Source organism: Typopeltis vanoorti, chromosome 23 (assembly GCF_054136105.1).
Source record: "Typopeltis vanoorti isolate ZY-2024b chromosome 23, IOZ_Tvanoo_1.0, whole genome shotgun sequence".
Taxonomy (NCBI): Eukaryota; Metazoa; Arthropoda; class Arachnida; order Uropygi; family Thelyphonidae; genus Typopeltis; species Typopeltis vanoorti.
Window position 1 is genome coordinate 46,725,263 of NC_143571.1, and position 27,564 is coordinate 46,752,826.

At 35.4% G+C, this 27,564-nt stretch overlaps 1 protein-coding gene across 1 annotated transcript in view; it reads left to right on the forward strand.

The window, feature by feature from the left end:
- Positions 1-27,564, forward strand: part of LOC150093819 (histone-lysine N-methyltransferase 2C-like) — a 1,065,326-nt gene that overhangs the window by 498,094 nt on the left and 539,668 nt on the right. The window contains exons 29-32 of the mRNA XM_090412524.1: positions 84-623; positions 8,723-8,840; positions 22,318-22,473; positions 22,596-22,685. Of these exons, the coding sequence (XP_090268650.1) occupies positions 84-623; positions 8,723-8,840; positions 22,318-22,473; positions 22,596-22,685 (904 nt within the window). The remainder of the gene's footprint in view (positions 1-83; positions 624-8,722; positions 8,841-22,317; positions 22,474-22,595; positions 22,686-27,564) is intronic.

Consider the following 27,564-nt stretch of genomic DNA (forward strand, 5'->3'; position numbering starts at 1 on the left):
AGTTATGTTGCATGTGTTAAGTGTGCAATAAATATCAGAGAATATACATATGAATTAATGATTGCTTAACTTTTATTCCATAGGAAGCATTCTTTGGGAAAAGTTTGCTAGACACAAGTAAGGAAATCGAAACAAGTTTGGATATCCATAGTGATGAAGAAACATCTGCTGTTACTAATCGAGAGAAAACTATGGTAACTTTACCTCAGCCCTTGTCCACCACAATGGTAGCAGTGACTGTCTCATCCTCTCCAGTAATACTAAAAACAATGCCAGTATCAGCTCAGCCAGTAGTACCAGTTCCAACATCACTGGTTTCACAGGCATCAGCAGTTTCTTTAATGGCAACACAAGTTGTAACTCAGAAGTCTGTTCCTCCACCACTTCCTCCTCAACCAGCCCCTCAAACTGTTCCATCTTCTTCCATTCATCCAGACATATCTGCATCTGCTGGACAATCTACTGTTGCTGCACCAGCAGCACATAGGGGTTTTGTAGCTGCTGCCCTATCTAATTCACAGTCAAATGCAATTATGTGTCAAGGAGAATCCTCAAACACAGATGCAAAAAATGAAGTGAAAAATAATGATGATTCCACAGAAAAAGAAAACTCAGGATCTAAGGTGACTTAGGCATAAATATTTACTTCATTTTGTTCGGTGAAAATAATTTTATATCAATTATCATACTACATACATATAACATATTTACTCAAATATAACTCGCACTTTTTCCTCAAAAATTAAAGTCAAAAAATCAAGATGTGAGATATGTGTAGAGATTTTCAGAAACTAAAGTTTTTCAGGAAAAAACTAAATTATCATTTAGAATTAAATCCTCAGTATTCATTATAATTTATAATTGCTCACTCATTTATAAAATGAATGTATTTAAATTTTAATTATCAACATTATTTACGTGATTGGCAACTCACCTTCATCACACAATATATTTGAGTGATAATGTCTTTAGTGACAATACTTCTGTAATTAAATTAAAACAAATAGTTTCATTATTGCTTGTCCTTTTTTCATTTTGGAATCACATGATCTTTGAGTTTATCATAACTTTGAGTTTAAAACCAGCACTGTAACTCAAACATTTCTCCATATTTCAAGCAAAAATTACAAGTAATTTACAAGACTTATAGATACGTTATGAACAATACTTCACGAATAACTAATGAGAAGTGAAATCAGAACATGAAACGGACAATGGGAGGCCAGTAGAGATAGTGCAGCTATGAAGACATGCATATGATCCTTTTCTCCAGTTTTCATATCACCTTTATCATCGCTAATTCCTTTTACAGCCAGTATTAACAAAAGATCACTCAACTCAATGACAAAGGCAAGCCCATGATTGTTGAGCTGAAAATGCCATAACAACATTCATTATGTTTTCTTTTAAAGAAAAGTTTTAAATTTTTTTTTGTGTGTGAGGTATATGCAAAACGTTTTAATTTCTTTTTTCATAAAGTAAAATCAGGGGTCTGAGATATACATGAGGGCGAGTTATATTCGGGCAAATACGGTATACAATAGTGAACAAATCAATCCGAACGCTAACATTTTAAAGAAAAATTTTAATTTTGCAATAAAATAATTACAAATATTAAACTCCAACTTTACTTAATAATTTATACGTGCTCCTCTGTTCCTAATAAGTTCATTAATTCATTTAGGCATGGACTCTATCAATGTAGAACACATTTTTCTTATTTCTTCATCTCAAAACCATACTTTTATAATGGATTGTATTAAGTTATCCTTTGCATCACAATTTAATTTTTCAAGTTTCTTTATCACTATGGCTTACAAATTTTCTATTGGGTTAATCTCATGAGTTACCTGGCCACTGAAGTAATTGGATGTTGTGATTTTTGAGGAATTCTTTTGCTTTTTTTTTGAAGTGCAGCATGGAGTGAGATCCTGATGGAAGATGAGCTCTTTGTCTTTCTGGATCTGTGGGACCACTCTTTTCTCCAATATTTTTATGTATTGGTTACTTTTCATCATACCGTTTTCAACAGGTACAAGAAATCCTGAACTGTTATGTGTAAAACAACCCCAGAACATCTTTTTAGCTGGGTGTTTAGGAGCTTGTTGAAGATGGGCAGGAGAAGTCTTTTCAGCCACTGATTTGTGAACATAGGATCCTTGCTCTTCTTGGAAAAAGAAATGGCTCTCATCTGAGAATATGACCTTCTTCCACTTCTCAACAGTCCAATATTTATACACTTTTGCCCACTTGAGTCTCTTTTTCTGCAGAACCTTCTTCAAAAGTTGTTTCTTTTTTTGGTCTGTGGGCAGTCCTTCCTGCTTCCAAAAATCTTCAACAGATTGTCATGTCAGAAATATTTATCCCACTAGCTGCCATCTCTATTTAAGTCTACAGTAGACAATAAATTGGATTCATTTTGCTTTTCCAAACTAGTAAATGTTAATGAAGTTTCCTTTTTTTGTCAGGAGATAAGGTACCTGCCTCCCTAAACCTCTTTATAATTGCACAGGGCCATGAGACATGGATGAGTGCTGAGAAAGAGTTCATATTTCTGAACACGTTCTTGGAGATGTATATCGATTTTATAGTTACACAAAATGAATAAAACAGTATGAATGTCAACTTGTTTACACTTAAAAATGCACACACGATAAATAAATATTGTAGTCAGTTAAAAAAAAAAAAGTTAAATCACAGCAATCTCATAAAATAGTGAACTAAAACCAAAACCAAAAATAGTAAACCAAAACGAAAACAAAAATTATTGACTCAAACAAAAACCAAACTACAAACGATGAAAATTCGACTTCTTCAGATTAATTTGTTCACTACTGTATGCATCTGTGTGTGGACACACATATATATTTATGTATATACATATCCTGAGAGTTAATAGACACTGTTAGCATGCACAGAAATATGGCATATTAAAACGATTGACATGAAGAGTGAGTCATTACTCTAAGAGCATACTCTGAAACTAATTAGAATTCATCAAAAATAATTATAAGTAAATAACTTTCACTATAATTGTCTGCAGAGTCCTGCAAAAAATAAAAAGTCGTGATTGCAGATGTACATCTGAAATATATAAACCAATCTGGTAGGTATTGCAGACCATGTATTGGATACAACACAATCTCCTGGAGATAACCACCATAGTAAATTCAAAATTGTTTTTGTAAATTCTAAATTGTTTTTAGAATCTGCAGTAGCACTCAGAAATCAACTTAATTTAAATAAATATGGTTGTATATAACTTTCCAAAATTTGGGAGACAAATTATCAGAGATCCCACTTTACATCCTAGGCCACCTACAAGTGCCTCCAAAGAGCGTGCATCACCTAGATAGGACTTCAGAGTCACTCACATGTTGCACTTAGTATTGTGTTATATTTGCGTGTGTGTGTGTTACAAGAGTTATTTATAATTGCTGAAGATGTCTCATTGACTGAGAAGAAATATTGGAAGCATTAAAATTAGTTTTAATGCTTTCATAGTTGTGTAAATATTCCATTAAACCTTCCACTTGATGGCAAACTGCAATATGAGGAGTGATTTGTCATGAATATAAACTTCTGAAACGGTGTTATTGGTTAATGAATTTTTGTGTTATATAGATTTGGAGAGGAGAAGGGGACAGTCATGTCATTTAAGTTTGTGTATGGTTAAGAAAATGTGAGAATTCATTTTCTCACTCACAGAATAGTGATTGAGAGGAGCAGTTTTTCTGTTGAAGTGCTGAGTGCATCAGGTGTGAGTTTTCGAGACAGTACGACAGCTGAATCATATAATGAATTTCTATAGTATATCATACAGAACAGTGACAGCTTTAGACCAACTGAAAATATTACAATATGCAAGGGTGGTCTGAAAAGTTCTCGGCCTAACAGTGAAAAAACGAATTTATAATTTCAAAATTATTTTTATTTTTCAACATAATCTTCCTTAAGACTAATACATTTATTCCAGCAATGCTCCAGTGCCATTATCCCATCCCTGAAGTGGTTCTCAGTAGGATCTGCAAAATACCCCTCTACAGCTGCAGTCACCTCTTGATCTGAAGAAAAATGCTGACCAGCGAGGAAGAGTTTTAGTTTTGGGAAGAGATATGGAGCCAAATCTGGGGAATAGAGTGGATGTTCCAACAATTCATAGTGCAGATCCCTTAATTTTCCCATTGTCAAAATACCTTTGTGGACAGGTGCATTGTCCTGATGAAAGATGATTTTTTTTCTTCTGCAAACCAGGTCTTTTCTCATGAATTTTTTCATCTAGTCTGATTAAAAGATCAGAATAATATTCCCCAGTTATTGTTTTACCTTTTTCAAGATAATTAATAAACAAAATGCTTTTAGCACCCAAAACACCGATGACATGACCTTTCCTGCTGATGGAACTAACTGTGTCTTCTTTGGCACTAAACAACCAGCATCTGTCCTTTGTTTTGACTGCTGCTTGGATCCTGGCATGTATGGTGAATCCAAGTCTCATTCATAGTATTAAATCTATGCACAAAATCAGTTTTATTCTTGTTTAAACGCTCCAAGCACTGTTTTCAGAGATTTTCATGCAAGTGCGTTTTTGATCTGCTGTGAGCAAGCTTGGCACCCATCTTGTGCAAAGCTTTTTCATTTGTAATTCTTCATGCAAAATATATCCTACATGTTCTTTTGAAATGTCTATAGTCTCAGCAATTTCACACACTTTGACTCGCTGGTCATCCAATACCATATTGTGCACTTGATCAATGATTTCTGATGTTGTTATACTTTTTTAATGTTCTTCTTGCGAGTGCATTTTTGATCTGCTGTGAGTAAGCACGGCACCATCTTGTGCAAAGCTTTTTCATTTGCAATTCTTCATGCAAAATATATCCTACATGTTCTTTTGAAATTCCTGTAGTCTCAGCAATTTCAGGCACTTTGACTCGCCGGTCATCCAATACTGTATCACGCACCCGATCAATGATTTCTGGTTTTGTTACATTTTTTTTTGTGTCCTTCACATCGATCATCTTCAAGGCTGGTATGACAATGTTTATACTCGGCAGCCCATTTCTTAATTGTCAAAAATGAAAGAGAAGAATGCCCATAAACTTTTATGAACTTTGAATGAATTTCTTTTGGCATTAAATCTTCTTTTACAAAGAATTTTATAACTGCACGATATTCAATTTTATCCATTTCAACGAATTCAGACAAATACTTTTGCTTCAGACAGCTGTACAAAACAAACTACTTGATAGAATGACTTGCAATTTCATTCGGATGCTTATGACATATGTACCAACTTAGAAAAAAAAAATCGTGCTGGTATTGTTGCCATTTATGGTTGAGGCTGAGAACTTTTCAGACCAACCTCGTATATATTTAGTATTTGCAGTGATCATAATGGTTCTTTAACATCCAAAGAGAAATAGATGATATACTAGCCTGTTATGAAGAGATTTATGACGAGAAGAAACAAGCCATGTTTAGTAATCTCTTAATAATTTCATAAGAAAGATTGAACTACCAAATTAAACATTCTTTTTTTAAAGTTTGTGCTATTTTCTGATGCTTATTTATACTGTATTATATTACTTTGCCTTAATAAGTACATTATGAAATTCAGTGTGAGTTCTTTAATTGAAACAGCAGAAATAACCTGTAAAACATGTTAAAGCATTACTGCATACACATACTGTAAATCCTTTTGTTAATACTGTAAATGTTTTTGTAAATCTTCTGAAAATTGTTCAGAATTCTCTTTTCTATATTCTGTGTGGTATGTATTTATGTCTGTATTTATATTTAATCTTATATTATTATATATATTCTATGTAGTCTATAATTATAATTAATTATTTTTAATAATTAAATTTTTTAGAAAATATTTTGTGGCTCTTGAACATCCAGAAAACAGCCTATGTGGCTTTTGAGGCTAGAAACTTAACCAACCGTGATCTATATCTTTAGTTCACTTTAACCACCTTTTTGTTTCTGTTGTCAGTGCTATATCACTTTTTTTTAAAATTGTTTTACTAATTTTGAGTCGTAATCTATTCATTCTATCTAATGAAATAATGATTAAAGATATTTTTGTTTGGTAAGGTAAGATAAAGAACTCCCAACTTGGAGGACCAGGATATAACTCCCTCTTAGTTTGGCACTCACCTCTTGACCTGTCCAGTTAGGGAGTCCCAATCAGTAGTTTAGCTACTGTCAGCATAGCTCTTAAGGACGTTGGTGCACTCAACCCTCCTTACTACCTAAAGATGGAGATACCATTCAGTAGAATTGCAGCTTTTTATGCGTGCGTGCGCACACACACAGAGTGATCCCTTGCTTTCATGGTCTCTCACTTCCTAGTTTGAATTATTTGTGGAAGCCCTGACACCCTGCATATGTGCATGTCATCGTCGGTAATGCACCAACACACACTGGCCTGGTCAAATTTTTTCATCAATTTTGGGATTATTACTGTGAAGTTCATGTTCATGTGCACTTTTTCACGAGCACTTTTTTAATTAATTAATTATTTATTTTTTATAACCCTTATCCTAAAAATGGGTCCTAAATGTATCAATATTACAATTCTTGTGAAACGAAGAGAAAAAAAAGTTCTCACCTTGCAGAGAAAGTTGAACTTTTAGATAAGATTAACCATCTGTCATGGTTACAGGGAAGATATATGACATTAACAAGGTCTACACTTCAATACTTTTATAAAAAGAAGAAGGAAATCTCTAATTGTTTTGTAGCTAGTGTGACGAAGAGTTCAAAGATTATTTCTTGTGCATGCAAAAAAAGCATTAAGTAAAATGTAAAAAGTGCTCAGTGTATGGATGGAAAACAATATAAAAAAGGGATTGCTAATTGATTTGACAATTTTAAGAAAGAAAGTGAAATATCTTTATAACCATTATAACAAGGTGAAGAAGGAGGATCATCGGAAAGTTCTATTTAAAATTAAAAAAAAACAAAAAAACTTCACTTCCAGTAAAGGTTGGTTTGAAGGATTTAAAAGATTTTCTTTAAGAAATTTAAAGACGATTGGTGATGCAGTTTCTGCTGACCAAGAAGCAGCAATTTTTCCTGAAGAATTTTGCAAAATAATTGAGGAGAAGGGATATGTCCTGGAACAAGTCTTTAATGCAGATGAGTCTCAACTTTTCTCAACACAAGAGAGTGTCTAACAGGTCCTACATTACCCAAGAGGAAAAACAGAAGCCTGGATTTAAAGCAAGCAAAGATAGCGTGCCACCTTTATTTTGGGCAAATTCAACTGTCTCTATCATGAAACCCTCCATGTTTTACCATTCCCGAAACTGGAGAGCTCTAAAGGGATTAGATTTTAATTATATGTTGTTACAAGATCTGTTTGCTGTCTAATGACCATTTTTGTAATAGATTTCACGGTTTGATATGACACAGATGGATAAGAAAATAACATTTATTAACTTAAAAGAAGCTAATATTTCACTGGTATTATATCCAGCATCTTCAGAGCACACAACACAAAGTTTGTTACAAATGCAAAACAACCACAATCCGGTGTAACAGTGGGGCTAGTAAAAGTAATTGCAGCCTGCAACACAAGACTAAAGTCCTAATATGGCGCCATCTAGGTTAAAAAAAAAAAAAAAAATCAAAGTTTTGAAATAGTAGTCTAAATGATAGTCTTAGAAAGTTTGAAAAAATGAAATAAAATAAAAGTAATAAATATTAATTTGGTCTTAAGATGACTGTCTCAAATCTTTCGTAGATTTATACAGCCATACTTGTTAAGGTTTGGAGTATGTTTTAAAAGCCATACTTGTTAAGGTTTGGAGTATGTTTTAAGGCTTCTGTTGATTCCAGGAACAACCTCTCTGACTTGTAGAAGCTTCTGTGCATTACTTTTGTTTCTTTCCAATTAATCCTGTGTGCAGGGGTATCCAAAGCATGGTCTGCCAGACCCGACTTGTCATAGCGAAAGTGTCGGATATAAGCCTATCCATGCGTATGATGACTATTTGTGTCCATAATGGTCATGTTACACAGCCAAGAGTTTCATATTTGTTACTTTTAATTATTAAACTGTTCAAAGTACTGCTCATTATTTTTGCAACTATGTTTGATGTTAATTCCATCTTACTTTTTTTTCCCCATATTTACGTGAAAATTTGCAATGCCTATAGCACATCAGTACCATGTGTGAGCAGGCATATGACTTATATGAATTTTGAATCACTTGTTTCTATCTGATAGTGTTTCTTTAATGAGCTCCTCATTAAAGAAACACTATCAGAAAGAAACATTAAAGGAACACTATAAAAATCCTCATTAAAGAAACACTATAAAGGTGCAGCCACAAGAATAACAAGGCATTTGAACTTTGGGTTAAATTCTGCCTCAGACATAAGACAACTTTAGTCAAGAACATTTTGAGTAAGTAAATTATCCTATCACATAAGATAGCGGGATTCCCCCCACACACACACACAGCAGAACTTTTTGTTTTACTTTGGCAAATTAAACTGCACTGAGAATATATGCAGTTAAGAGATATGATATATTGGCTTCAATCCTATAGTTGTTTTTGTCATAATATTTTTTAAGATAATTATCTTCCCCACAGTATTCTTGTTAATTAATATGGAGGTCACGAATAATAATAATAATAATAATTAATATGAAAAAAACTGAATTTTTGTTTGATGTTAAAAGAAAACTCTGTTTGATTTAAAAACAGGGTGTTGATGAAGAAGATCTTAAAGATCTCCTTCCTCTTCCTCAAGATCTTTCGCAAGATGATGAATTAATGAACATATTAATGGTTGAAGAAGATGATATAACTAAACACGATGGAGGTATAGAAGTTGTTTTATTTTGAATATACTTTTGATATGCATTATTTTGTATACTCTTGTTAATATTATCATTGAATATTCATTTAAACGTCATTTCATTATACACTAGTAATCAAACATTGTGTGCTCATTAGTTTGCATAACTAGTACTTTCATTTCATGATTGTCAGTCTGATCTGTGTAACAGATTTATGAAATTGCTCATGCTTCTCTGTTTTACACTTTCATCACCACTTCACATTTAACACAGTCACTCTGGACACAGGACAAATTATATCATTGCCTACCTGGTATAGGATGTGACAAATTGTCTAGTGCTTCCAGTTTGTGTATCTAGTTATCTAGTGAGCCTGCAACAAATCATTATGTGTGTTTTCAGAGAAACAAGGCTGTGCAGAAGGGGAAGAATTTTTTGTTTAGGTTATATATATAACAGATAATTAAGTGAAATTGTATATTTATTTGTATTTTTAAATTTCAAAAAAAAAAATAAGTGTAGGTATTTATATTTCAGACAAATTGTCTAGTGCTTCCAGTTTGTGTATCTAGTTATCTAGTGAGCCTGCAACAAATCATTATGTGTGTTTTCAGAGAAACAAGGCTGTGCAGAAGGGGAAGAATTTTTTGTTTTAGGTTATATATATAACAGATAATTAAGTGAAATTGTATATTTATTTGTATTTTTAAATTTCAAAAAAAAAATAAGTGTAGGTATTTATATTTCAGTCAGCATTAATCAGATATAAATGATTTGCATATGACTGGCATGGCATATCTGAGGAAAAGAATAGGCATGAACATATACAGAGTTGTTATAGTCAAATAAATATCTAGTAATTTACAATTGTGGTATTATTATTATTATTATTATTATTATTATTGATGTGCTATTATTGTATTGTGACATAGTAATATATTATTAGAAACAAATAGACACAAGACATTAATAATAATTTATTAATGCAGATATTTTGATCTGAATCCAGCAGATCATGACATCAGTGTACAAGTAATTCAAAAGATGGAGCAACAACATTGAATTGTTTTTCCCTTTAACATATACAAGCTGTGCTATATTGACAGCATACATAGATGGTATGGTATGATTAAAATTAAAATAAAAGAAATTAAAGATAATCAAAATAAAATAAAGGTGTGGTTACAGTCTGCCATTGATCAAGATGAGACCTTTGCAGATCTTTTCTCTGTCAAGTAGTCGCTTCAGTTGAAGTTTAGGTAGTATAAAAGAGCTTCAGTACTCTCTTTGAACAATCACTCAAATTTAAACAACACCAAAGATCGTGGACAATAGGGCATTATGGTCATTGCCCACTCCAAGCTGTGCCAGACTATATTTTTCAGGCTTTTTATGTCTGATGTAAGGTCATTCCTGCAGTCATTTTTCTATAGAACATTCTGTTTGTCCAAATTAAGAATGAATGCTATCACATTAACCCTGGTAAATACTAGGGAGGCAGACAGTGACCTTCATGGAGAGTAACCAGAAAAAGATTTTATTAACAGGAAAAATGTTGGAATTAAATTATGTTTTCAAGGATCATGGAAATCGATTCAGAGATTGCTACAAAGTATAGAATTTGAACTTGCCATACAATGTCACGGTTTTTAGGAACTGGCTTATGTCATAGGGCCATTGAATCTTCTTTGAAGAAGGCCATTCTACAGTATGATCCTTTGGTTGTAGTAGACAAGATCTGTTCTATCAAGTAAGATTTCATTGTGCTATTTTTTTTTTAGAATGATGATGGGCTGAATTTGCATATAATGGCCTGCAATAGTAGGCTTACAATGAACTGAAGTTGTTAGCACCATATGTGGTATTGGAAAGGAGGATATCTTGAAAGGCTAATTTTCCATTCTTTTCTGTAATGAAGTTGATGTACAGGTGTAGGCCTGTTAATCTGAGGTTAGGAATGCAGCTAAAGATGTTTTATATTTAGACAGGCAAAAGCATCATCCACATAGCTTACTCAAAAGAAAGATTGCAGTTATCTTGAGGAAAATAATTAGTCTTCAAGATGTTCCAAGAGAAATTAAGAAATTAGCTAGGGAAGGAGAATCAGGACAACTTTTTAAATGTGTGTGAAATATATATTATTATTATTGTATGGGCACCTCCATGGAGTGCGACAACTCATGATAGGAGACCCAAGCTAAAGACACAATCTATTGTACCTCTCCTTGAATCCATTAACAGACAAAGCACTCACAACTGACTGGCAGCCTATTCCACTCATTCACAACTCTTTGAGCAAACAATCTAGTCCTCACATCTTTATTCAACTTCCAGGGATGTCCTCTTGTTGTAGCCCCCCACCCTCCAGCCAACTACTGAAACATTTTCCCTGCATCAATTCTATAAAACCTTTTAAGTGACATGTGTTTCTGTCATATCTTCTATTTTTCTTCTATCAACCAACTTCTGCAATCTAAAAAACTCTCAATCTGTCCTCGTAGGGAATATTCCAGAGAAGATTTACCGTCTTCGTCACTCACCTCTGAATCTTCTCCACTGCTTCCTCATCCCCAAGAAACCCAGGAGACCAGACCTGAGCACAGTAATTCAGATGTTGGTGTTAAGATCTTATAAAGAGGAATAACAACTTCCTCATCTCTATTTGTTAACATTTTCTTCAAAGCCAAGCAATCTTATGAGCTACCTTAGCAATAATAATAAATAAACTTTAACTCTCTGTCTACCACACCCCTAAATCACTAGCTTCATCTATTTCCTGGAGTATGGTTCCATCAATATGGTAGTACACAGCTTGAAATCTGTTTATCCCAAAATGAATAACTTTATATTTCTCCACATTAAATTGATACCTGTTATCTTTTGCTCATACCTAGCAGCCTATTTAAATTGTTCTGCAAAGCTTTCTACATCACCTTGATTAACTATTATTCTACCTAATTTTGCATCACCAGCAAGTAGTAGTGGTCCTAGCACTAAACTTTGCATTACACCACTTTCTCCTGGATTCTACTCCTCCATATACCTGTTTTTGATATCTGTCCAGCAGCCATGCTCTTATCCTTGTGACTAGCATCATATTCATCCCCATTTGTTCTAATTTGCTTAAGAGTTTCATGTTGTATTTGGTCAAATGCATTTGCAAAATCCAGCAAACTCGTCATGTAGTTATTTCCTTTATCCAACTCAGCTGTCACTCTATTATAAAAAAGTTAGCTAATTATTAAGGCATAACTGACTCTTGACAAAGCCATGTTGCTCCTCATAGAGAATCATATTGTTATCCACCCATTCTTGAATTCTCTTTTTGAATTCTCAATTTTTCCAGCACTTTTACGACCACTCTTAAGATACTGATTGATTTATAATTTGCTACTTTAGTCTTGGAAACTTTAATGCAAGGGAATTATTTTTCCCTCTTTCTACTCCTTTGGAACTCTACCAGAGCTGAGATTTAAATTAAAGAGCCTAGTCACAGGCATTGCCAGTTCCCTTGCACACTCTTGCAAAACTTGAGCTGATATCCCATCTAATCCCACAGCTGTATTTACACTGAGATTCTGAGATGCGATTCATCCACCGCTGTTTCCACATCAGTCTTTGTCACATATGTTATACCAGTACCCTAACTTGGATGATATATCCTTGCAAAGTTGTCACTCAGTAACTCAACTATTTTATCTGCTTCTGTCACCTTGTCATCATCAACACTCATTAAGGTTAATCTTCCATTGCCATTCTTCTTGACTTTAAATTTTTCAGGAAATGACAATGTATACTAAAATATTAAATAAAAAACTTTAATCAGTATTTTCTATATTTTGGCAATGGACGTTGCCATCTTCTGGGAACATAAAACTATGATATGTGCATGCAGGCACTAATAACGAGCAAATGAGGCTGAAGAAGACAACTGAAGTTGGTCCTAGAGTCCTAAAGGTGCCCCTTAGCAGGCTAAATTGGGTTGTCTTGGCTGTTGGGCTGATCTTCTTCTTCTTAGGATGCAAGCTTTCCAAATTTGAGGCAATCTCATGCACACAAATTTGGCTGTAATGGTGAAACCGGATGTAGTTTTTGTGTTTGGATACCCCGATATTAGCTGTCCTGCCTGTTTGGCCGTAGTAGGACAGTTTACAACTGCAAGGGACCTGGTATACTCCAGGTAGGTCTAGGGGAAGTGGCTGGTCTTTGGTGGAGCAGATAAGGGATACCAATTTCTTATATGATTTGTAACAGGTCGTCAGGTCATATTTTTTTTGGATTTTTGTTAGCTTTTCAGATCTGTCTCGGATATAAGGAATGATGAAAGATTTAGTGTAATCTCTGTTATGAGGGGGGAGGGGGGTTGTGGTTAACTGGTTTTAATATTTTTTGGGGGTTGTGGCCATTAGCTAAGAAGGTGTTAAGGATATGGTTAAGTTTTGGGGGTTGCAGCCAATGGCTACAACCCCTAAAAAATCCAAAAAATATTAAAACCAGTTAACCACAACCTCTCTCCCTCCATTCATGACAGAGATTATACTAAATCTATCACCATTCCTTATATCCAGGGCACATCTGAAAAGCTAACAAAAATCCTAAAAAATATGACCTAACTACCTGTTACTGTCGTGACGACTCCTTTCTGTCGTGTTCTAAATCTATCTAGTTTCAAGTCACTTTTATGAATAATACAACTAATTGCGAAATGATCACCGATCCAAAAGTAGGGAAATTTATATTTATACTGCGCCACCCTATTCTTAGATTAGTCTATATAAATAGTAGGATCAGTTCTAAATTAAGTTAACAGTCATCTCATTAGGCCGAATCATCTATTATCATTTTTACTTGGGGTTCCTGCAAGATTCGAATATTTATGAACGGTGCAATAATAAGGAATTCAGGCAAACACAATATTTAGATCAACAAAATAAAACATTTAATATATGATATGGTTAACAAATACAAGAACTCTCTTTTAAAATGGAACTATACAATTAACTTAACACTTCTTCTTAGGTCACTGATGCTAATTCAATGTTCTAACTTTCATATACTGTTCACAGTCTTAAAAACACAAATCTTCTTATCTCAAGTTAATATAACAATTTCACATTTTATTCAGTCTTCACAAATCTATCAGCTCAATGTTTATATTCACAGCAGGCAATGAACTACGTAAGCTATATTCCAAGCAACAATATTCCCGGACCTTGAGCATCGGAAATATATTACAGTTAATGCTAGAATAGAGAAACTTATACAACTACTCTTACCAGACAAATTCTTCAATACATCAAATTATTGAGAGAGCACTTATGAATTAACTTAATTAACATTAGCGGACCACACATAACAAATATTCTCCATAGTTTAAACTGTATTACTGTAAGTCGCACTTCACTATTCCAAACAACAGTAATTAGGTACTAATATCTTTTCCTGTTCACTTTTCTCCAAGTAATCAATATAACCTTTTCCTAGGGCAACATAGAATTTAATCGTAATCCAGATTAACTGGAACTAATCAGAATTTTCGCATTGACTGTCCAGTTTTTTCCTTTTATCTGATTACGGCATCAACCTTTCTTCATAACAACAGCAGTTTTCGCTTATAACATTAAACTTTATGTTTCACTACTTATAGGTTCACTTCCGAACACTATACTCATAAATCTCTGCCCTGAGGATTATATAATCTTGGTTCCGCAAAACTCTCTCCTCCTTAATAATAATTCTTCTCTAATCTCCCCCTATCTATGACCTTCCCTCTTCTCTATATATCTATCTATCTATGACCTTCACTCCCACCTTACGTTCGAACGCCACGCTCTACTCCACTCGTGGTTGTTTACGCGTGCGTCTCCATGACAACAGACTGCACGTAAACATTTCGCTAATGTAATGTATGGTCTAATATTATTCATGAGTGATTACATAACATTAAATATTTCACAAAATAAAACAACAGAATATTTAAGCTACTTCTTTAACTTTTTGATTACGTATACAGTTAAATATAAATTAACACTTTATGTTACACCACATATATTTAGTTATACAAAATTCTAAACATATTATTATTTTATAAACTAATAATAGGTCAAGTTTTGAATAAATATTTAATTAGTAATTCTTAATTAAAGAATAATAAACAATTTTATATAAACCATGATTAATATTTAATAAGCAATGTTAAATGTGAATGAAAAATAATAAATTACATAACATGGCTTCATTCACAATTTAACATTACAAACCATATAAGAAATTGGCATCCCTTATCTGCTCCACCAAAGACCAGCCATTTCCCCTAGACCTACCTGAAGTATACCAGGTCCCTTGCAGTTGTAAACTGTCCTGCTACAGCCAAACAGGACAGTTTTCAGGATATAGGAACATAAAGACTACATCCAGTTTCACCATTTCAGCCACTCAGGACTTGCTGACCATGCACTAGATTCCACCACAGAATATGCTAGAAGAAAGCCACTTTACTACACTTTACACATTATTCTTGTTGAGAGGCTTATACGCTGGTTAAACATGATAACTAATATTTAAGGAATTGACAGCGTATACTAGAAATATAGATTAAATAAACTTTAATATATACTTTCCGATATTTCGGCGAATGTCACGTTGCCATCTTCTTGGGAACTTACTACAAAGACACGTGCACACAAGTACTAATAACAGCAAATGAGACTGAAGCTAGGAAGCTAGCGTTTTCCTAAAGTCCTGATGGTGCCCCCTGGCGGGCTATATTGGTATTTCTTGGCCTTTGGGCTGAAGTTCTTCTGATAAAAGTTTCCCAAATTTGGGGCAGTCTCATGCATCCAAATTTGTTGAGGTTTGGCATGTTCCTAAGGGGCGAGGCTGATTCCATGAATAGTCTTTCATACTTGAACTTGCTGCGGTGTATTACTGTGGCTTTCTTCCATCTTATTCTGTGGCGAGTATCCAGAGCGTGGTCTGCAAGCCCAGAGTGGCTGTAGTGGTGAAATCGGATGTAATCCTTGTGTTCTGAGATTCTGATATTTGCTGTCCTGCCTGTTTGGCCAAAGTAGGACAGTTTACAGCTGCAAGGGACCTGGTATACACCAGATAGGTCTAGGGGAGGTGGTTGGTCTTTGGTGGAGCAGATAAGGGATGCCAGTTTTCTATGTGGTCTGTAACAAGTGGTCAAGTCATGTTTTTTTAAGATTTTATTGATTTTTTCCGAGGTGCCTCGGAAAAAATGTGGTTTGGAAGTTGGCGAATCCCGCGTATCCCAACTTCCAAACCACATTGCCAACGATATTAGATTGGATGTAGCCTGTGTTCTCAATAAAGCAAACCCTCCAAAATCAAACATATCCATTAGTGAATACAAGGCACTACAAGAATTGAAGAGAAACAAAAAAATAGTGATCACCAAAGCGGATAAGGGGAACGCCACTGTGGTACTCAATCTTAAAGACTACACAGGTAAGCTCAAGGCTTTATTATTAGATCGTTCCACTTACCTCCCCATTGATTACAATCCCACCAACTCACAAATTAGAAAACTCCATAGGCTCCTTAAGAAGGTCACTTCTTGGCCTGTGGAGATTACCAACAGACTAAAACCCTATAACTCCAGACCCCCCCCGCATATATGGGCTCCCAAAAATACACAAAGAAAATGTGCCATTACGTCCCATAGTGGATGGCATTGATTCCCCCACTTACAAACTAGCCAAACATTTAGCCAAAGCGCTCTCACACTATACTGGCAATACACCATCACACATAAAAAACTCAGCCCACTTCAAAGCCAGTATAGAAAACCTTACACTCCAACATAATGACATAATGGTCAGTTTTGATGTCTCCTCCCTATTCACGAATGTCCCCCTCAAAGAAACCTTAGAGCTAATCCAAGCTAAATTTCCTCCCAATATCTCAGCCCTATATCAGTTTACAATGAACTCAGGCTATTTCGTTTGGCAGGAAAAATTCTACAAACAGATAGAGAGGACAGCCATGGGTTCACCACTTTCCCCACCCTTGGCCAACTTCTTCATGGAGGCATTTGAAGAGAAAGCCTTAAACTCAGCTCCACAAAAACCTACCATATGGCTTCGCTACGTTGATGATGTTTTTGCTATTTGGCCACATGGCCCGGATTCACTCTTCTCCTTCCTAACACACTTGAACAACCAACACCCTAGAATCAAATTCACCCTGGAAAAAGAGGAAAACAATAACCTCCCCTTCCTAGACACACTATTTACCCGCCAACCTGATGGAACCTTGGTTTTCTCAGTTTATAGAAAACCCACCCATACAGGCAGATACATTCACCAACAATCCCCCCCCCCCCCCCCCCTCACAACAATATGGAGTTATTAAAACATTATTCAACAGGGCAAAAATAATCTGTTCTAATGATCAAGCCCTAACCACTGAACTAAATCACATCCGTGACACTTTCTCAGCCAACGGCTACCCCCTCCAAAAAATCCAAAAAATACTTAACCCAGTTATCCACAACCCACCACCTCCACCCCCTCACAAAAAAGATTACTCTAAATCCATCACCATTCCCTACATCCGAGGCACCTCGGAAAAAATCAATAAAATCTTAAAAAAACATGACTTGACCACTTGTTACAGACCACATAGAAAACTGGCATCCCTTATCCGCTCCACCAAAGACCAACCACCTCCCCTAGACCTATCTGGTGTATACCAGGTCCCATGCAGCTGTAAACTGTCCTACTTTGGCCAAACAAGCAGGACAGCAAATATCAGAATCTCAGAACACAATGATTACATCCGATTTCACCACTACAGCCACTCTGGGCTTGCAGACCACGCTCTGGATACTCGCCACAGAATAAGATGGAAGAAAGCCACAGTAATACACCGCAGCAAGTTCAAGTATGAAAGACTATTTATGGAATCAGCCTCGGCCCTTAGGAATATGCCAAACCTCAACAAATTTGGATGCATGAGACTGCCCCAAATTTGGGAAACTTTATCAGAAGAACTTCAGCCCAAAGGCTAAGAACTACCAATATAGCCCGCCAGGGGGCACCATCAGGACTTTAGGAAAACGCTAGCTTCCTAGCTTCAGTCTCATTTGCTGTTATTAGTACTTGTGTGCACATGTCTTTGTAGTAAGTTCCCAAGAAGGTGGCAACGTGACGTTCGCCGAAATATCGGAAATTACTGGAATCAGCTTCAGCTCTGAAAAGAGTTCCCAAACCTCAACAAATTTGGGTGCATGAGACTGCCCCAAATTTGGGAAGTTTGCATCCTAAGAACACTAGCCCAAAAGCCAAGACACTAGGAGGGGGGGGCACCTTTAGGACTCTAGGACCAACTTCAGTTGCCTTCTTCAGCCTCATTTGCTTGTGTTAATACCTGTGTGTGCACATATCATAGTTTTATGTTCCCAGACGATGGCAGTGTAACATTGCCAAAATATAGGAAGGTATTGATTAAAGTTTTTTAATTAATATTTTAGTATATGCTTTCATTTCCTGAAAAATTTAAAGTAATATGTAACCAACATATAAGCATATCTACAAACCATTCTTCTTATTTGCCACATAACGAAAGAACTCCGGGATTTCCTTTGACCTGCTTGGATAGATTTTTCTCATAATCTTATTTTGTCTTCCTTACCACGCTGGTCACCTTTGTTGCCTGGTCTTTTTACTGTTCATAAGTTTGCTGGTCATCTTTCTCCTTATATACCTCTCACAGCAGTTTCTTTTACTGAAGCTCATGCTTAATGATATTATCATCCATGTAACTCCTATATGATAAAACTTCCTTTCTCTAGGTATACAATTTAATACTGCTTCCTCTAGATGCACCTTAACTATCTTCTATGCACTTACTATCATCTTTCTCTTGCAGGGCTTTATTATTATTATTATTATTATTATTATATGAGCACCTCCATGGAGTCCAAAGACTTCACGGGATACCCAATCTATCCACACAATCTATCATACCTCTCCTTGAATCTATTAACAGACAAAGCACTCACAACTGACTTTGACAACCCATTCTACTCATTCACCACTCTCCAAGCAGAATATCTAGTCCTCACAACCCTACTGACTACACCTTTATTCAACTTATAACAAGGATCAGAATAAGGGATGACCCCTTATTCTGGTCCTTGTAGTCAAGTGCTGAAACATTATGCCTTGACACAGCTTCAAGCTTCCTCCCAAGCTTGTCATAATCATCTGCCTTGTAGTTCCACATATACTCCTTATTGATGGAATATTCTTCATATTTTACAATCTCCCAAGTCAAGACTGTATGGTCACCTTTGCCAATCAGAGACGTGGCCATCTTGGTTATGGATAGCTCTTCTCTTCCTATGACTAGGTCCAATACCCTTACACCCTTAGTTCCCTCCATCACATGCTGCCTGAAGTAATTATCTCTCAGTACGTGTATAAATTCTATTTCCTTCCTACCATGTTTTCTTTCTTCCTTCAAAGTTATACCTTCATAGCTAAGCCCCAGTAATAATCACTCGACCTCAACTCATTATACTAAGTTGCCGATACGTGTCTTCCAGATCATCCATGGCCTATAGCAACAACCGACTGTGTATTTTGATTTACTGGTATTGATCTTCCACCAGACTGTTTCAAATGAACAGCCACTCTCCTGTCTATCTCCTATTCTTTGTGGCTACAACTCATCTGTCATCAGCAGTAAACCCCCTCCTCTCTCCCTATCCTTTCTTCCCTGAAAATACTAAACCCTTCACATTCTATCCCTGTAACTACATCATCTACTGTTAGGCAAGTCTCACTAATGCCTATAATTTTGACAGGGTTGCACCAAAGCCAAAAACTCCTCCCTCATGTTCCCGATACTTCTGACATTAGTATATAGAAACTGCAGCATCCCTTTAGGATGCTGCAGTTTCTATATACTAATGTCAATCCATCACCCTTACTTCTTTAATATACTACCCTATCCAATACTTTTATTTGAGAAACTAGATTCTGCACCTGGTCATTCTCACACTCACTCACCTTCACACACACAACACATTCAACTGCTTCCATCCTAATTTCTTAATTTTTCCTGAATTTGCACTTCAGTGTGCTAGGTGAACATAAACTCTCTCTCTCTAGACATCTAATACCAAAAGTATTTATATGCAGCCCATCAGAATTATACAAATCCTTCTTTCCATCAAACACAGATCACAGATTCACAAATCCTACATCGTTTCGTTCTTTCTGCATAATCCTCATACTAATTTATTGGCTCTCGAATGTCCTCCTTAGTTCGCCTATATCATAGTATGTCAAGAGACTTTCAGTCTTTACCTTCTCACTCTTTATTTTTGCTTTGTCTAACAAATCCTTTACACCCCTCCTTCATAGAATACTTCTTGCCTCTCGGATCATTAGTGCCAACCAAGACAATTCTTTCATCTTACCTTTTTTATATGTGTGCATAATTTTTATATATGTATTTCCTTGGTGTTTTTGTTTATTCCTGCACCTAAAAACAAATAGGTTCATACCACAAGTATTATTTAAGTATTTCTGATTTGCAATATATTTATCCACTCTAAATTCTAGTTCTCAAACTTCTAAAATATCATATATTAGTTTCAGTTATCTTAGTCTTGTAAATGAGACATGAGTATTGTAATACAAAAAGTCACCTTTTAATGTATATAAAAAATACACAAATATGATAAGCACCTCCATAGTGCAATTGAAAGAACAATAGGACAAGAAAAGACCCAAGATTGATTTTTGTCATGATGAGAATAATCTCTATATGAACTTTTTCAATTCAAGGAGTTAATCAATCCCATATGGTGGTAGTAGGATTTTTCATTCCACATACAAAAAAATCAGCCAGGAGAACATATACTGACAAAAATACTAGTGATTAGATAAGGGAGTTATCATTCCTCTCTATAAAGTTTTGATATGACCACATCTCAATTACCGTGCTGAGGTCTAGTCACCTGGATTTCTTGGGGATTAGGAATTAGTGGAAAAGACTCAGAGCTGACTGATCGAGATGGCAAGTAATCTGTGGAATGCTACCTGTGGGGATTAGATTCAGAGTTTGTGGATTGCAAAAGTTGATTGTTAGGAAAAGATAAGGATATGATAGAAACATTTATGTTATTTAAAGAATTTATGCAGGGTAAATGTTTCGGCACTTGGCTAGAGGGAAAACAGAAAAATAGAGGTTGGGTCACAGTGTGGTTAGCAAGGACATGTAGACTAGTTTTTTTGCTTAGGGAGTGGTGAATGAATGAAATGGATTGTCTGAGTCAGTTTGAGTGCTGTGTTAATGGTTTCAAGGAGAGGTATGATAGATATTGTGTTGATAGTTTGTCTCTCCTGCAATGAGTCTTAGGACTCCATGGAGGTATCTGTGCAACAACAACAACAACAATAATAATAATATCCATGTTATTACACTTCACTTCTTTGTTTTGATTGAACTAAAAACACTTCAAACCAATTAGATAGTTAATCTGCTCCTTTTCCATGCATTATAATACATGGAAAAGGAGAATGGGCACCTCCAAAAATAGTTCAGCATTATCTAAAATGCGCATGCCTTCCTCCAGTGTTATTTATATCATTATTTCAATTAAATTGCCAGCCTGGTTGGCCGAGTGGTTAGCGTATCCGCTCTCCAGCCGAAAGGCTGCAGTTCAAATACCGCCATGGGCATGGATATTTGTGATTGTCTGTGGAAATAAGAGTGGTGGTAGATGGCATCGATGTAGTTGCAGTTAGAATGAGCTGTAGAGTAGGTGCCCTCCCTCGATGAGTCCTTGAACTCCCTGGAGGTGTAATATAATAATAATAATAAATTTAATACTTTTGTCCAAATCACAGTTCAAAACAAAAATTGGGAAAGTTATATTCAAAGATATTGCACTAATTACTACATCACTCTCAGTCTATGAAATTTATATTTAAAATGTGTCAATTATTTTTTCAGAAAAGTTCTGAATATCAAATGAAAGATGGCAGATTTTATTTTAGGTCTTGCGTATTCAGTGCTTAAAATACAGCATGCACCAAACCTCTTGGGTGCTAATACACCTGTTGTAACTACATGTTCTGAAACTGGAATATGAGATGATAATGTGAAAGGGAAGGAATTAATGAGCTAATTTAAGTATCTGAGCACTTGGATTTTCAAGGAAGGCCACTAAAATCTGTTTGTGGGAGGTGAACAAACAGAGATTGATATATTCCACTTCATTTTGAACTTGGTGCCAGTACCTTTCAAAAAATTTAAAAGAAAGATTTTACTTTCTTTTAAATTTTTTCTAATAATTATTATTAAATATTAAATATTTTCAGATAATTTGAGAATGTGCAGTATAAATTGTTTATATGTGAAGTATAAAGTAAATCGTATTATTTCTGTTTACGTTAATTTAGATTAATTTATATAACTGTTTCATAAAAGAAGTTAGTCATTTTACCATATTTTTTGTAGATTTGGCTGTTATTACATCAGTAGCAGCATCTCTTGATGATCAAGAGCAACCAGCAGGAAGTGGGCAAGCTCATAACAAAGATGATCCTTTATCTGCCAATATCGATTCTGTTCTGCTTAGTCCACTGAACTTAGATAGTATGGTAGGGGATACAGGTAACACATGCAAATATAACAATTTTTAGTTTTCATTAAAGAGATATTTACATTACCTTCTCTGGATTATTATTATTTTCCTCCTTCCTTGGTAATCAAGTGAAATATTTTGTTATTTTAAGGACTGCCTCAAATGGATAGCAAGGATGTTGAAGATATTTTTAAAGGAGTCCTTAGTCCAAATAATGATCCAGAACAAGCTACAGAAAGAGGTAAATAAATAAATATATATATATATATATATTTAGATAAAACTACAGTTTCTGTCTCGTGAGAAAAAATTATATGATTATTATGATGAAAAAGACTATGATTAGTATGATTTTTGCATGCCCTTTTATGCTGCAAAAGTAAGATTTATAAGGTTCGGAATGTTCGTTTGCCCCCCCCCCCCCCCGAAATAGCACTGCTTCTTGAGATAGCCAAGATAATATTTTTTTTTTTATTTCTTAAATGTGTATCCACCCACAGATGGATGAAAACATATTCTTCATTACTACCAGTGGGTAAGCTAAACAAGAATCCTTGTCTTGTCTTATGTGTTTCTTTTAACCACCTTAGTCCTACATTAAGTAGAGTTATGATTCCACACAATATGGAACCAAACTGGAAAATCATCTACCACTTAAAGATATTATCAAAATGTCTGAACCATTGTGAATTCAAACCCACAGCCTTTAGGATGGAGTGCATCAATGCTTTCTGTATAGAGTGGAATCTTGGAAGTAAATACCAATGGAACTGTCTGAGTCTTGAAACAAAACGAATTTCAGGTCTAAAATGCTTATGAAACTAGTGTTATAGGCTTAATTCATTGAAGTCCATATAGGCTATAGCAGCTAAAATCTCTACCCACTGTCACACTAGCTTGCTTTAGTATCCCTGGATATATATCTCATCCAAATAGACCTGAAGTAATCTAGAAGTTAACCATGTAAGCAGACAGGAATTGTGGTATGGCACTCTCACCCCTCATGGAGATGACAAACTTCTGAGTGGTGAATTTCTGTAAATTAAAGATGGCAAGAAAGATGCCAAGTGTAAACAAACACAGTTTGCTTGTGAAGTAACTTCACATCAATTGTCTTAGTATCCCATAATGCAATGCACATATCCTTACAGATATGTATTGTGGGAAGGGCCACTACCCAGACCAATTTCAACCTTTATTGAGGTCTTGTCAGTGGGATTCAGACCTAAATCTAAACATTTCGAAAACCAAATTTTTAATGCTATTTTTTCCTCGACCTTCTATCTTGCTATGTTTTTGTTGATGATATCTTTGCAGTCTTGTCCCACTCTGAAACAGCATTACTTCAATTTTTGGACAAAATAAACTTCTTATACACCCACAGCTAGTTCATTATGGAACATGACTCTGACAATAGTCTTCCCTTTCTGGATACTTTAATAAGCATAACTGTACAGGCAATATTCAATTTTACATTTACTAGAGGCCTTCCTTCACTGGCATTTCTGCTCAGCTTCACATGAAGTCTCTTGTAAACAGAGCAAAAGACAGTCCTACCTGCTTTAGCTGATCACTTCATGAAACATTTGGAAAACCAATTTTTTAATGCTATTTTTTTCATGCTTTGTTCTTCAGACTCCATTCTGTTAGAAGAATTCAATAAAATAAGAATCATATCATCTGATCAAAGACCACATGTGAGAGTTCTGAGAAAGATTACGAGATTGAACAGATGTCATCAATGGCATTATTACATTAAAAATGAGGATATTAGGAAAGGTTTGCATTCAGATATGTTTTAGCAGAGCTAATCTCAGGTAGTATAGTCACTTAAATAGAATGAGAGAGGAAAGATTAGGAAAACAAGTGTTCTTTGCCAGGTTGTCAGCCAAAAGACTCAAAAGGAGCACCAAGGTTTGGGTGGATTGATAACGTAAAAGGTGCCTTCATTCATCATCATCAGTGGTCCTAGCAGGCACTTAAGTGTCCACGACCTTCCAACAATACTTGGACATTGTAACCATAACTCGAGGATAAGGTGGTTAATCCCCTGCCTCCCGGTGTGTCCTATGCCTGTAGATGCATATGTTCGTGGGGCTGGTTTGCTTGTTGTGGGGGACGAAAAACCTGAGTTTCCAGGTGAAAACACCCCCACCTTCGTATCTGAAAAAGTACCTTAGAAGATAAAAATATAATATGTGATAATATTGGAGTCTTGATAGATAATAGATTGATTTGGAGGAAAATTGTTGAGAGGAAGTTAGTAGTGATGTAACTTTTTTTATGTAGTACTATGATGATATCTGTACACCACCTTGAGGAGAATACATGCCAGGAATTTGGCAATGAAACCACATTGATTCAGAGTGGAACAAGATGCAAAGATATCATTAACAAAAACATAGCAAGATAGAAGGTTGAGGAAAAAAATAGCATTTAAAAGTTGGTTTTCCAAATGTTTTGGGTCTGGATTCCAGACCTAATTTGGCAATACAGCAGTATACTATAAAATGAACAGAATGAAATAACCAAACTTGAAAGGATGTTATGCTTAACCCAATGACTAAAAAAATTAATAAAATGAAAACAACACACATGCAGCATAATAGCAATATTTGTACTTTTTACAGATAATATTCTTATAAAATTTACCCATATCAGAATACTATTCTGATGTGGCTCAGTCACCATACTTTCTTCTTGCAAGCTCTGGAGAATTTCGTATAAGATATTCGTATTCACTCATGCACTGAGTGAATACAATAATACTATACTTGCTACAAAAGGTGTATAAATAACAATTTCCTCGTGAAAGTGGTCTGTACACAGTAGTAGTAGTCATCATCATCATCATCATCATCATCAAATTCCTGCCATGTACCCTCAAGGGGGTGTACAGGATATGACAGTACTACATGAAAAAATTACATCATTACTAACTTCCTATCTACAATTTTCCTCCAAATCAGTCTGTTACGTGTCAAGACTCCAACATTATCAGATCTTATATTTCTATCGTCTAAGGCACTTTGTACCGTATCAATCCACCTATATCTTGGTCTTCCTCTGGGTCGTTTTCCTGCCAACCTGGCAGAGAACACTTGTTTTGCTAATCTTTCCTCTCCCATTCTATTTAAGTGACCATACCATCTGAGATTAGCTCTGCTAACGCATTCCTGGATGCAGACAATGTCAAGTTCTTTCCTAATATCCTCATTTTTAATATGATATTGCCATTGATGCCATCTGTTCACGCCTCTAATCTTTCTCAGGATTCTTATATCTGCGGTCTCTAGTCTTTGGTCAAGTGTTTTACTTCTGACCCAGCTCTCAGATCCATAAGTTAAAATTGGTTTGAACACAGTCTTGTATACAGTTAATTTAGTGTTCCGACTAATTTCTTTCTTATTCCATATGAATTTATTCAATTGACTTCCCACGATACCAGCTTTGCTGATTCTGTTGTCTATTTCTATATTTAGTTTACCATCTTCAGTAAAAATTGTGCCTAAGTAGCTGAAATGTTTTACTTGTTCCACAGGTTCTCCATTCACAACACAGTTGACATTTTCAATGATTCTGCCTATTTTCATTGTCTTTGTCTTTTTATTGCTGACCTTCATACCATATCTATTACAACAGCTATTCAATTTAATCAGAGAATCTTGCAGACTTGTAGCGGATTTATTTAGAAGTATAACATCATCCGCATAAAGCAAAGAGCTGACATTAACATCTCCAATTTTGATATCAGGTTTAATACCACATTCCTTCATAATGTGATCCATATAGATAATGAATAACAGAGGGGATAATGTACATCCTTGTCTCACACCAGATTTAACATTAAACCATCTTCCTGTACTTCCTTCAATTCTAACTGCTGACTCACAACTCAAATAAAGACTAAGTATTGCTTGATATAATGCCCCATTGACACCATATAACTGCAGCGTATTGAATAGCTTCTCTCTTGGCACCTTGTCATATGCCTTTTCCAAATCGACAAAACTTAAATACAGATCTTTGTTATATTCCCATGCTTTCTCGACTATTTGTCGTAAAGTGAAGATCTGATCCTGACATCCTCTATTTGGCCTGAATCCAGCTTGTTCTTCAACAAGCTTTTCTTCCACAATTCTTCTCAACCGTTTCTCAAGTATACTTGCATAGATCTTGCCAGGAACACTCAGTAGGGAAATACCTCTGTAATTCTCACATTCAGTTTTATTTCCCTTTTTATATATGGGTACTATGAGAGCTCTACTCCAATCATCGGGAATTCGTCCCTCTGTCCAGGCTTTCTGAACTATGCAGTGCAGCCACTGTAAGACTCTTATACCACCATACTTCAGCATTTCTGGTCGAATATCATCTACTCCTGCTGCCTTTCCACATTTCAAGCCTTTGATGGCTTTTTCTACTTCAAGTATGGATATGTATTCCTGACTGCATGCCTGGTCAGTGTTTTTTATCACTGTGCTGTCATCACTGCTTGTTTCATTTAGCAGTTTTTCAAAGTAATTACTCCATACTTCAAGGATATCTTTTTCTCCTGTTTTCATTTCACCTTTATCATCTCTAATTCCTTTTACAGCACTCTTTCCTCCATTCCTAAGCTTCTTCAACAACCTCCAGAATATTTTGCCACCTTCTTGATATTTATTTTCTATATTCTTGCCAAAGTCCTCCCATGACTTTTGTTTAGCTAGTTTTACACACTGTTTAGCTTTCTTACATATGTCTCTGTATTCTGTAAGAGTAAAAGCTGACTTATTTGCCAGGAACTTTTGATATGCTTTCTTCTTTTCCTTCACTGCCTCTTTAACTTCCTGTGTCCACCAGGGAGTTCTGATTTTTTTATCTTTGCACACAACCTCACCACATGCCTCTCTGGCAGAATCAATCAATGTTTCCTTCAGAGTTTGCCACTGAATCTCCAAGGTTTGATTCCTGTTCTCAAACTCTTTCATTTTCTTTTCTATAATATTTCTGTATTTTAGTCTACACTTTACATCTGAGAGCTGCTCAACTTTTATTCGCTTTAAAACTTTCTTACATGTTATTCTTTTCAATATGAAATTCAATTTTATCCTGCTCAAGACTAAATAGTGATTATT